The 12,698-nt window shown below is 29.2% G+C and overlaps 1 protein-coding gene across 6 annotated transcripts in view; it reads left to right on the top strand.

The window, feature by feature from the left end:
- LOC106467996 (DNA-directed RNA polymerase III subunit RPC6-like) overlaps nucleotides 1–12,698 on the top strand; it is a 25,334-nt gene that overhangs the window by 4,414 nt on the left and 8,222 nt on the right. For 4 of the 6 annotated variants that reach the window (XM_022396277.1, XM_013928391.2, XM_022396273.1 and 1 more), the window contains exons 2-8: nucleotides 684–813; nucleotides 1,346–1,409; nucleotides 1,853–1,970; nucleotides 3,618–3,685; nucleotides 6,519–6,586; nucleotides 6,741–6,853; nucleotides 11,846–11,989. In XM_022396277.1, coding sequence (XP_022251985.1) covers nucleotides 1,357–1,409; nucleotides 1,853–1,970; nucleotides 3,618–3,685; nucleotides 6,519–6,586; nucleotides 6,741–6,853; nucleotides 11,846–11,989 — 564 coding nt within the window. In that variant the 5' untranslated portion in view covers nucleotides 684–813; nucleotides 1,346–1,356. The remainder of the gene's footprint in view (nucleotides 1–683; nucleotides 814–1,345; nucleotides 1,410–1,852; nucleotides 1,971–3,617; nucleotides 3,686–6,518; nucleotides 6,587–6,740; nucleotides 6,854–11,845; nucleotides 11,990–12,698) is intronic. The other 2 variants (XM_022396276.1, XM_022396275.1) reach the window with 1 other exon arrangement.

Below are 12,698 nucleotides of genomic sequence, written 5' to 3'. Positions count from 1 at the left end.
AGATTAAGGATGTTGAAATATTGCAGAATGAATTAGTAAATTGGATTGAGGATGTTGAAATATTGCAGAATTAATTGGTAAATTGGATTGAGGATGTTGAAATATTGCAGAATGAATTGGTAAATTGGACAAGTATTTGGAAAATAACCCAAAATTATAAAAAGTGAAAAGTAATACATTTGAATTATCATAATTTGGATCACACGTTTAATGTAGATGGGAACCCACTCAGTTGCTTGATGGAAGAAGGGTTTGGGTCATAGTGATGGATAAGTCACTTAACCCATTGAAGTAATATTCTATTACTAGAAGTAAAGCTAATATAATTTTAGGGTTATTTATAGACCAATTTGATACAAGTACAATTAGTTACATCTTTTTACAAATCCCTAATTAAACCTCAAATTGTTTCTTAGTTTTGGTTTCCTTATTTAAGAAAAGATGTGGCTTTATTAGAAAGATTTCAGGGGAGGGCTACTAGGATGACTCTGTGGATGAAAGGTTTATCTTTTAAGGATAGGTCAAGGTCTCTTAACTTATTTTCTCTTAATAAAAGAAAGTTAAAAGGTGATCATTTTGAAGTTTACAAAATTATATGGGGGGAGGGCTGAGGGGTCAAAAGCTTAAGATTTGAAAAAAAAAAAGCTGTGCTTGTGTTAAGACATTTTTATTTTTCTTACAAGGTGGTTGACTTACGGAAGGAGTTACCTTTGGCAGTAGTGGTGGCCAGCATTTTACAGGAGTTTAAGAAAGGAATTGGGGATTTCTTGGAAAGTAATCTCTCTTACTTGGGTGGCTTTTGCACGTGTCCAAGTTAGTACTCCTATCTTGAAATTACATTTAGCTAGTTAATCTACTTTATGGTAGTTCCAGAAAACAATGAATTGTAAGTTTTAATTTTTTTTTAAAGTTTTACAGAAATGTGTTTGCTAAGCAGATAATTTCATAAGCTATGAAAATATAAAATACATAATTCATTATAAAGTAAAGCACCAAAACAATATTGGCATAAAATGTACTAAAATTAATTTGTGTTAAAGCTAAGAGCTTCTCGGAAAACATATATAATCTCACAATGTGATATATGAAGTACACTGAATTTTTGTTTCTTTTCTAAGTTTGATAATGCAATTTAATACTGAATTACCTAGGGTACTGGATCAGCGTACTTCTGTCTAGTAATGTTCTCATCCTCAGAGAATTTGCCTGAGAATCCCATGATGCTCTTCTGCATATGTTTTATTAAAGTTATAATCTGCTACAGAAAAAGATTTTTAAGTGTTTCTTGTCACTGACTGAAAGTGACATTGTTAAAATGAATTTATAGAATAGATTTTGTTTACAGGTTAAAACAGTATGACCGAAGATGGGAAAGAAGTATCTGATATGCAAGTTGACTTAGAAACTCGGTAGGATTATTACAGTTTTATTTGAAATCATGAATATAATAAATATTAGATAGTGTAATTATAATTAAATTTGGATATGATTCCCAATCTACTAATAAGTATAAGTATTAGAGTAAGAAATAACAAAGTGTTTAGGTAATATTTGATGTTTTATTTTTAAAAAATTCTTGTGAGTTAAAAGCTGTACACCACAGTAGCCACATTATCCTAAATATTAAATCAGCCAGAAAAGAAAAAAAAAATATTTTTTCTTCTACATAATGAATTACAAAAGTGCTCAAAGTGATTTCATTTTTCTCAGGATGGTAGTGAAAGTTGAAAGCTTTAAAACCAATACATTTGTTAATAGCAACTTGTAATAAGTAAACTTGGCAGTTGTTAACATAGAAAGTTTTATTCATTAAGAACATTAGTGAAACTTGGACATTTTTAATCCATCTTAGGATCATCCAGTTGTGCCAACAAAATCCTAATGGAGTTACAGATAAACTTATGCAAGCTGAAATATCAGGCACCACTGTAAAAGAAAGAGCACATGGCCTGAACCGGTTGCTGTCTCAAGTTAGTACTCTTTGTACGTTCTTATATAATACAGTGATCATCATAAAGTAAGCCTGGGTACATTTGTATCTGTTAGCACATCATTATCTTGATTTACTCTGATCTTAGCTATGTGAAACAATTCATTATGTGCCTGTCATAATAATGTCTTCTATAAAGTTTGTTAGGTTGTGTTTTTGTTACCTTTCCAGTTTAATTTTAAATCAAAAGAGTGTTGTCACTATAATTTATTCAGTAATATGTTCCATAAATTGATAGATCTTTATGAAGAAGTGTGGAAATGCTGCATTTTTACACTCTTGAAATTCTTTAGTTTGAGAATATGCCCTCTTGTATTACTGATCGTAATTATAATAAAAAACTGTTTGTGATCAGTTTGATTTATCTCTTTAAAACTTAAACACTTTAACGACATATATTTGTTTTAAAAATATGAACATGATCAACATTTAAAATGCACAATATAATTTTATTTGGCTGATGACCAAAATTAAAAAACTACATGTTTTGGTAACTTTACACTACCATCATCAGGAGTAAAAACCTGCATGACAAGCGGATAGTTTTATAAGTAAAAAGTTTAACTCATTATAATCTATGAAGATATGGGTATTGTACATAAGAAGTCAATATTTAATTCAAAAACTGTACATTATCACCAGCTAACCCTTCATCTCTATTTAACAAAGAATTATTTATTGTACCACACAAAATTTCTGTTGATTCTCTAATATTCAGTTCACTTTGAGTATTAAGTTCATTTAAATTTATTGTTTCATGTCATCGTATTGTATGACCTGTGTTCAGCAAGAGGAGAAATTATCATCTTTTTATAAATGTACATAACCTTTATGTTCATTAAGACAATATTTCAAATTACGTTTAGTTTGACCAATATACTTTTTGTTGCATTCACACCTAATTTGTTATATACTTTTTTCTCTAAAATATCTTTTTTATCTTTAGTGCTAGTAAGTATTGTTTCAGTTTTGTTAAATAGTTTAAAAATAGGAGTACTTTTTTTTTTAATACACTAGCAATTTGTCTAGTTATACCTTGTATATATATATATTGTAATGTTACTGTACTATTAATTTTATTATTACAAACACTGTTTAACCTAGTACATTTCCTTGTAAAAATTGAATTGTGTTTTCTTTGTATTATACATTCAATTATATCAACATTATAACCTCTATCATCAGCAATGCTTTTTATATAATTCAATTTGTTTTTAAAATTAGTAGAATCAGAATAAATTTTAAATATTCTGTCAATATAAGTATGAAAAGTTGCTAGTTTTTGAGAAAATGGGTGACTGTTTTTTGGAAACCATATTCAGTCTCTATGCTGCCACATCAAAGATCATGTCACCCATTTTCTCAAAAACTAGCAGGTTTTCATACTGATATATACAGGGAATATACCTTTTAAACTTATCTGTCGGATGTCAGTGTACCTTAATACCACATATGTTAACTTTTGACATAAAGTAAAATTATTTTATTACCTTTTATTTATGTTTTTTTTATACTTGTAAATCATAAATGATCACCCCTTATTGGTAATTTCTTAACTACATTCTTAAGTAAGTTGAATAAAATCATGATTGCAAGCTTCTTGCTTCGTACATTGTTTTGTTTTTAGGATCGTTTAGAGATACTGAAGCAAGGTAAACAGTTGCTTTATCGCCTGAAGACTTCTGATAACTCTCAGTAAGTTAAGATTCCTCTGATGAATTACTAATGAGATGTAGTTACGATGGATTTTTTTTATATAGGTCCTTTTTGGTATTTGTTATGTTTCACTGGTTTATATGTATATTTTAAATTTCTAACCAAATTCTATAAAAAACATCATGTTTTTTGTTTTAGTTTTTGTAAAGATAAATCATTGTGTTCATCCAAGTGAGGGTTGCAACTATTGTTTAATTAATTTTTGCATCTTTGGACCTATTTTTCAGAATAAATAGTGTGGGTGATGATAATGATTCCATATCATAAATGTGAAACAATCGGATCACAGAAGGCTGATTGAGTGACCCATTGATCACTTTTACTGTTTAATGTGGACTAAAGTTGTGATAATTAAAACTTATAATAATTCACAGAAATGTAAATATTCATAATTTTTTGTGTTAAACTAAGTAATAAATGGATGTATCTTAGTCATAACAATTTGTGTAAAAACAATGGATCATCACATATGCAAACTAAGCATATTTGCTGCTTACGAGGAGAATTTTGTTCAAATCACCTGCAAGTAACATAGTTTCAATGTTTAAAGAAATACACATTTACCAAACAAAAACACATATATATTGTACCTCTAAATTATTTAAGTTTAGAAACATTTTAAGTCAGAAAGTTTTCTTTCAGGGACCATTGTCATCTTTACAGTTAACACATATTATCTATGATGTCACTTACATGTAAGTACCACAGGGGACCTGGCATTGCCTGGTGGTTAGGGCTTTCAATTCACAATCTTTGTGTTGTGGGATTGAAACTATTTTAGCTGTGGGGACATTATAATATAACTGTCAATGCCACTATTCTTTGATAAAGGGTAGCCCAAGAATTGGTAGTGGGTGCTGTTTACTAGCTGCTTTCACTCGAGTCTATCACTACAAAATTAAAGATGGCTGATACAGGTAGCCCTTCAGTACGTTTACATGAAGTTCAAGGAAACAAACAGGTATTATGGAACATGCAATACCTGATGTTAGTTATTGAATATTATAATGACGTTGTACGTTTTACCTCAAGCTTAACACATCATTGGCATAATTTGAACAGCTTTTGAAAGCCTCGCAAACAAAAATTTCCAAATTAAAATAACATTGTTTTCAGTATTATTACATATTTAAAAAAACACTTATACTCATTCCAAAGCAAGTGTTTTGTAATTTCATTTTCACCTTATACAACTTTTGTCAACATATATCAATAGTACTTGATGAAATAGAAGTGCAGATATTATCCTTCCATGGTGGATCAACAGCGAATATACAGACTAACAAGGCTTAAAATGGTATTCGATTCTCTATTATAGACAGTGTGCAGATAGTTCATTGTGTAACTTTGTGTTAACAAAACAACAACATTAGGTCTTGTTTCATATCTATAAAACATCAAAAAGTAAAAAATATATCTTTATAAATGAAAGATTACTTCATTTGGTTAAACTTATATATTAAATGAACAATAAACAACATCTTTTTGAAGGCCATAGATAGGCCTAAATAAAATGTTTTTAATTGTATACCAATTCTAACATTGAATATTATTTATGATTTTAACTTTATACACAAGTGCCAAAACATAACAATAAATTATGAATTTAAGATGATAAACTTGAGATGTAATGGCAGATCTTATGGGTTTTCATATTTTATATTTCAGATGTTTGACATTTGAATTTATGACAACTATTATCTTCCTGCTGTTGTACAGAATAATAATTGTAAGATATAATACCACAATGATATTGATAACATTATAGTCATATTTTCTTCTACTGGCTCTATACAGGTTTCAAGAATGAAGACTGTATAATAGTATTTCAACTGGATACCCAGTGTGTTACAAACCACTGCTAACTAAAACTTTATACCTCTGTATCAGAGATTAAGTCAGCCGGGCTTATGAAACGCAGTATTATTTATTGGCATCTGATCTTATGAAACACAGTATTATTTATTGGAATCTGATCTTATGGTGTGTAAAAAATATTGGTTGCCAGAGCATGATCTATTGATTGTTTGAAATGCTATTATGAACATACTGACACCTGTACAGGGGGATAGTAAAGAAAGTTGTGATCAAAATTAACAGACCTAGTTTTTGTTCGTTAATTATAACTATGATAATTTGATGTTCATTCATTGTAATTGTCAGTATTTTTATTCATTATATATGTACATATCTTATGTGTACTCTCTCCTATAAAGAGAAATAATTATGAACTAATAGTTTTTAAATTGTTATTCTTTCTCTCTTTTTTGTTATTAAAGTGTTAAGTTCCTTTGAGAACAACATTTCATATCTTTTTCCATCTTTTGAGTTTATTATATTTAATCATATTACACTTTACACTAGATTAGTCATCTCCTGCCCAGTAAAGCTGTATAATACAGACAAGATATGCTAATAACAATAAAATGTAAAGGGGGAAAATATATACTGATTTTATGATATTACATTCAGTAACTAGTAGTTTAAATTGAATCTCAACTAGTTAAAAGAATAGTATTATAGTAATGTATTTTCCATTAATTTTTTGATTGGAAGTTTTAATTATCCTTGTTATTTTAAACTTTTAATCAGGAATATTTTATGCAGTCCTTTTTTTCTCTCTTTTTGTTTTTTTCTAAAGAAATAAACTCTCTAATAATTTTTTCTTCTTTTCTTTAAAAAAATAATTGGAAAATGAAAAACTGATTAATAAGAGAAACATTTGTATCAAATGTACCTGCTAATCATGCTAGTGATAACGAAATACAGTTGATGACTAACCTACTTAATATTGTTCTAATATTTTTAATAGGAAAGTTAAGGGAGCAGACAATGAAGAGAAGATTGTGTATCAGATTATTGAAGATGCTGGAAATAAAGGTAAGTATTATTTGAAGTTATCTGTTATGTAGTAGTGAAAACCTTTAATATTAAATGTTGATAATTTCCAAGAGATAAGTGAGAGTTTGGTAATGACTTGAAAGATGTTTAACTTGTGGATTAAGAACTCCAATTTATTTATTTTTTAAACTAGGAATCTGGATTCGAGACATCAGGTTTAAAAGTAATTTACTTCTTACCCAAGTAAACAAGGTCCTGAAAAGTCTAGAAGGAAAGAAGCTGATCAAAGCTGTTAAATCTGTATCCGTAAGTCTTCTAAAATTGTTTCTAATATAGTTGTGTATTTTCTTTCTTGATATGTTAATATTGAATTAATGATTAGCCAAATTTCCTACTTGAATGGCGGCTTGTTTTACAACGGATAAGATTTGGGGTTTCTTTTGTTTCTGAGGAACTATCTGATTGTCCTGTTTTTAAATAATGAAAAAGTGGACTTTATATGAAAACAGTTAAATGTGAAATTAAATTCTACACACATCTCCCTGATTTCATTGCTAGTATATTTCACTAATATCTTTTGGTTAGTAAAAAAATAAATAAAGTAGCCCATTAAATAATTTGAATGAAATATCGAGGATGGAATAACATTTAATGTAGTTTATATATATTTTTTCGTGTATACATGTGTTTGTACAGTGTAGGCATTGTTTGTGTGTGGTTTAATATCTTGGATGTCAGTATGTTACATGTTCATTCTCTGTAGCAGTGAACTTTCATACTTGGAGTAACCCATTTTTTTATCAGCAGTCTCTGTTGATACCTAATTTTCATGATGATCACATAGATCAGGCCTGTACACAGAATATTTTAAAGGGAGTTTTTAATTTGTGAGATCAAAAGCTAATACATATTGTGTGAAGCTATGGGGTCTGTTTAAAACTCAAACCCACAATCACTTTATTGTTCTATTTCTGTGACATGAAGTTTTTTGTGATTAAAACCACGTGTAGCCGTTAAGTATACGTGTATGTTCAATTTTTATGAGTTAGCGAGTGTTATATTGTTGCATCACGTTACTAGAACTTTCTGAATTTTCTTCATTGTTTTAATTGAGTATTATTGCTTCAGAATATCTAATATTGTTTGGAATATTCTAGACTTTTGTTGTGATATAAATACGTGTTGAGATATTATTATTTAGATCTAGAGTGATTATGAGTTTAGCGATAAAGAGCATATAGTGACAATATTTAAATGAAATTACCACAGACTTTATTGTAATAACAGAGCAGAGAAGAATAACTCATCATTTGTATATATATTTGATTTGCTTTAATACATAAAACAAGTGGACTATGTTGCAGTTTGTTTATTGTTTAAATTTATCACCAACAAGTCACAGACACCTGCTGTAAAGAATCTGGTTTACAAAAACTGACAGTAGGAATATGGCTTCAGGCTTCTAATTACAAAGTGTCATCATAAGCCATTACATGCAAGTATTTCAAGCCAGAAAATGCTAATGCTTCATCAGAAGAATGTAGACTATGTAGAAAATGTTAAATACCATAAGCAGTTACGCTATAACTAAATAAGCAAAATTTTTTTACATCCCAAAAGTAGGGGGTTCAAATGTTTAGATATGTTAAAAATATTCCTTCAGTTATGAAACTGTTTCTGAGGTTAATTTATTTCAATAGTGTAAGCACAAGCTTTTATTCAGACAAATCCATTTTTCATCCTGACTATAAATACTTATGGTTGTTAAAACAAGTGTTTTGTTTTAAATGCTCTGTGTTTATGATATTTCTTATGTGATATTATTAATAGATTAAAGTACACACAAGTTTACTACATTTTTTATAGCTACTGATCTCCTATATATAGTTGATGAAGGCATTTGAACTCTCTCTTTTTCTAGGGTTAGCTCTAGCATGGTCTTATTTCTTTGGTAATGGTGCAGCAAATACCTAAGTTTAATTTAAAAATTAAAGAAACAAAGGTTTATTTAATAAAATCACAACAATATGTCTTGAAACTAACTAGCCTGTGATAATATTTAAAACTTTTTGACTGGAGATATTAGCACAATTGTAATAGTTTTGACAAAGATTTGATTTTCAAATATAAATGTGTGAGATAAATATTTTTGAAACTGTGTTGTAGGTGAAAAAAATAAAAGACCCTATTGGTATTTTGAATTCATTTGTGAAGGAGAAATTCAAAACATTTAGGATATATATATATATATAAAGTTCAGTGCTTGTAATCTCACTGTTTTGCATGTTACCCATGTAAAAATTGCTTGTTTTTCTAGTTTTTGACTATATTACATGAGCATGCTTAAACATTTGTGGTTTTTATTGTAATGGATTACAACATACTAAATAAGAACAAACTTTAAAACTTGTTTATGCAATCGACAAATTCAAAAAAGTGATATGACTTGATGAAATGTACCAGATTATTGTCATGTTCCACAGTGAAGTAGAAGAAGAAGCCATAGTTTTCCAAGTTTAAGTGTGGTGATGCTATGATCTAACTGGATGAAATATACTAGATTACTGTTGTGTCCCACAGTGAAGTAGAAGAAGTAGGCCATAGTTTTCCAAGTTTAAGTGTGGTGATGCTATGATCTAACTGGATGAAATGTACCAGATTATTGTCATGTTCCACAGTGAAGTAGAAGAAGAAGCCATAGTTTTCCAAGTTTAAGTGTGGTGATGCTATGATCTAACTGGATGAAATATACCAGATTACTGTTGTGTCCCACAGTGAAGTAGAAGAAGAAGCCATAGTTTTCCAAGTTTAAGTGTGCTGATGCTATGATCTAACTGGATGAAATATACCAGATTACTGTTGTCCCACAGTGAAGTAGAAGAAGAAGCCATGGTTTTCCAAGTGATAAAAGTGTGGTGAAGCTATGGCTCACCACAAATTGTAGTGAGATAAATACAACTGGAAGTTAGTCAATCGTTGTCCATAAACATGTGCACCAATTTAGCTGATGATTGAGCATTTGCTGTTAGCCTACAAAATACTAATACCAAAAATTTTGCAACTACATACCACTTGTAAAGAGGGGTATGAAATACAGAACCATATATATATAATACAGCAGCAGGAAGCTTCACTTGCTGAATATATAATTGTTAATCAACCAATCATCTTCATTTCCATACATTGTTCTAGATGAGTAAACTGTTAGTTCACATATTAATTCTCTAAAGTTTTGAACAAAGATTCTGATAAAGAGGTATAAAGTATACTTTCTTGTTAAATTGTAGGGTGCATTATGTTCTGAATACAAAACTTTAAGTAACATATTTCATTTATCATACATTCTATGTGGCTTTTACATTGTAAACCTCTAAAGATTCTATTTTTAGCTATCATTTATTAAAGTAGCATCACCTAAAATAAATGCATAATTTTTTTTTTGAAGTGGAAGTTACATGTTGATTCTTTAAAATAAACATTGCTGTGTCACTGTTATAGATATTATAAATTTGGTTGCTATATGTTGATAATAATTGTTTAGTAACGATATAAGTATCAATAATGATGATTAAAGTGATTTCTGATGTGTTTTGTTCTACATTAAAAACTACCTGATGTCCTAAATCTTTGCCCCAGGATGTCATTGTAATCTAATTTGCTTAAAATAACTAGGTCATTTCCACTATTAGGTTTCATTATACCTATTTTGTTATTTTTATTAAGATTTTAACTTATGTTATTTCTTTACTAAGATTAGAAGGTTTGTACTCACAAGTGTACCCACTGAAGTAAGACAAAGCTATCTCACTTATATGAATCTTGATAGTATCAAACGATTTACTGCCATCAAACCATATTTTCTGTTTTGAAGCTAGTTGCAAAAATTTTTCAAAAGGTGAAAAACAATTTTAAAATTTAATTTTCAAAGGAGGAATAGTAAACTTTAAACTACATTCTGGAACTTCCTTTTTGTTTTATTCGAAACATTACCAGAAATTTAAATATTACATTATAAGTGCAATTTAATAAAAGTATTGCTTGTTTGATGTCTTCTTAACTGATTACGCTTATTCAAATGTTTTTGAATTAATATTTTGTTATACTATGTTAATAAAGTTTATAAGATCTTTAGAGTCTAAATTACTAACCTACTAATTTAAATGTGAAAAGGCCTCTTCAGATTGTTTTTCAAAGTTTTACTTAATTAATTTATTAATCAATTAATTAAAATGTTTTTGAATTAATATTTTGTTATACTATGTTAATAAAGTTTATAAGATCTTTAGAGTCTAAATTACTAACCTACTAATTTAAATGTGAAAAGGCCTCTTCAGATTGTTTTTCAAAGTTTTACTTAATTCATTTACATTTTTGTTCACTTTCAAAATGTAGTATTTATTTGTTAATATCCTGATATTGTTTTTATCCATGAACATGATCTATAGACACTTAAAATTAGGTGTAACAATCATGATGCAACTGAGTTACATGGTGTTACAAATGTATTATTTTAGTTTTTCTAAATTGTGATAAAAAAATTTACCACACTGACTATTAATAAACTCATAATTAAGTAGATGGTGGAAAAAATTTCAAAGAAAGTATTTGTCAATTTTTTTTCCTGCAATGAGCTATTTTAAATCTTAAAACAAATTTAATAAAATCTCCCACGTACAGGGCTGGCATGACGTATTTTGCAGCTCTGTGCAAATGCTGACTTTACCGTCAATCCTCACTCTTCTGCTATCATAAGAATTCTACACAATTATGCCCCAAAAACCTGCTACACTGTGCAAATGCATGTGCTGCACCCCTGGTTGTGCTGGCCCTGACCATATACATATATATATATATATATATATATATTACTACAGTTACAGGTTTGGCATATAAGTTATATAAAGTTACTAAATGGTCCATTCCTGTTTCGCCATCATTTCAACTTGACTGTCAGAATCTTAAAACAAAGAAAGAAGTTAACATATAAAAAGATCATGAATAGAGTAAGACATCAGCCCACTGAAATATGTTCAGCAGTTAATTTATTCTTGTGAAGTATGAACAAAAGTTATTTATATATATTAATATAGACTTTTAGATTCTTATAAATTGCAATACCTGATGATGAAAATTATAATGTAGGTCTAACTTTTGGTAGGAGGTTTTATTGTTTTGCTTTGTCTTTGAAATATGGAGGGGGAGATTTTATTAAATCAGTTATTGTCATGATGTATTAATTTATGAAGGTGTAATAGTTTTCATATATTTAATCTAATAAAGCATTTTATTTGTTTTCAGGCCTCCAAGAAAAAAGTGTACATGTTGTATAACCTCGAGCCAGATCGTTCGATCACTGGTGGAGCTTGGTACAGTGACCAAGATTTTGAATCTGAGTTTGTTGAGGTTTTGAACCAGCAGTGTTTTAAATTTCTTCAACAGAAGGTTTGTCAAAGGATTTTACTAGCAGTTGCTAAGTTATTCAAAAGCAATGACAGATTTATTCTCACACTCACCCAGATTTTTATAGGAAAAAAAAAACTCATGGTAATGTCTTGCGAACTCGTGATTCCTAACATAACTAATGACCACTGCTGTATTGGTGATTTGGGTGGTGGTGTAAGTGATCAATGGGATAATGTCAATTGTTATCACTACAATAACACATTTGATTTGTTTGTTCAAACCTCTCCTTTATTTATTCTTTTCCAAAATATATCATCCAACCACTAAGCAAATCAAGCTATTATACTGTTTGGAGATGAAGAAGTTCGGTAATTTAATATTTACCTTTATTTTTTAATCTTTGTCATTCAGTTAAAGATAAATTAATAAAACTTTTATGAGCATGTTTTAACCTTTCACTTTTTCATGATCATCAGCTACAAATGTATAAGGCTAGTACAATTATATTAAAAGCATTTAAGCTTTTATATATGGTAATGTCATGCTATAATTATTTTTAGATAAAAGAAGAAACTTTAAAATTTTAAAAAATAATAATAAAGGTAAAAATGTTTCAGATGGTCTCACTTGAGACAAGGCCCGGCATGGCCAGGTGGTTAGGGAGCTCGACCCACAATCCGAGGGTCACGGGTTCGAATCCCAGTCACACCAAACATGCTCGCCCTTTCAGCCGTGGGGGCGTTATAAT

Source organism: Limulus polyphemus, unplaced genomic scaffold (genome assembly GCF_000517525.1).
Source record: "Limulus polyphemus unplaced genomic scaffold, Limulus_polyphemus-2.1.2 Scaffold2823, whole genome shotgun sequence".
In the NCBI taxonomy this organism is placed as follows: domain Eukaryota; kingdom Metazoa; phylum Arthropoda; class Merostomata; order Xiphosura; family Limulidae; genus Limulus; species Limulus polyphemus.
Note: the sequence above shows the minus strand (reverse complement) of the source record. Positions and strands in the feature narration are given on the sequence as shown.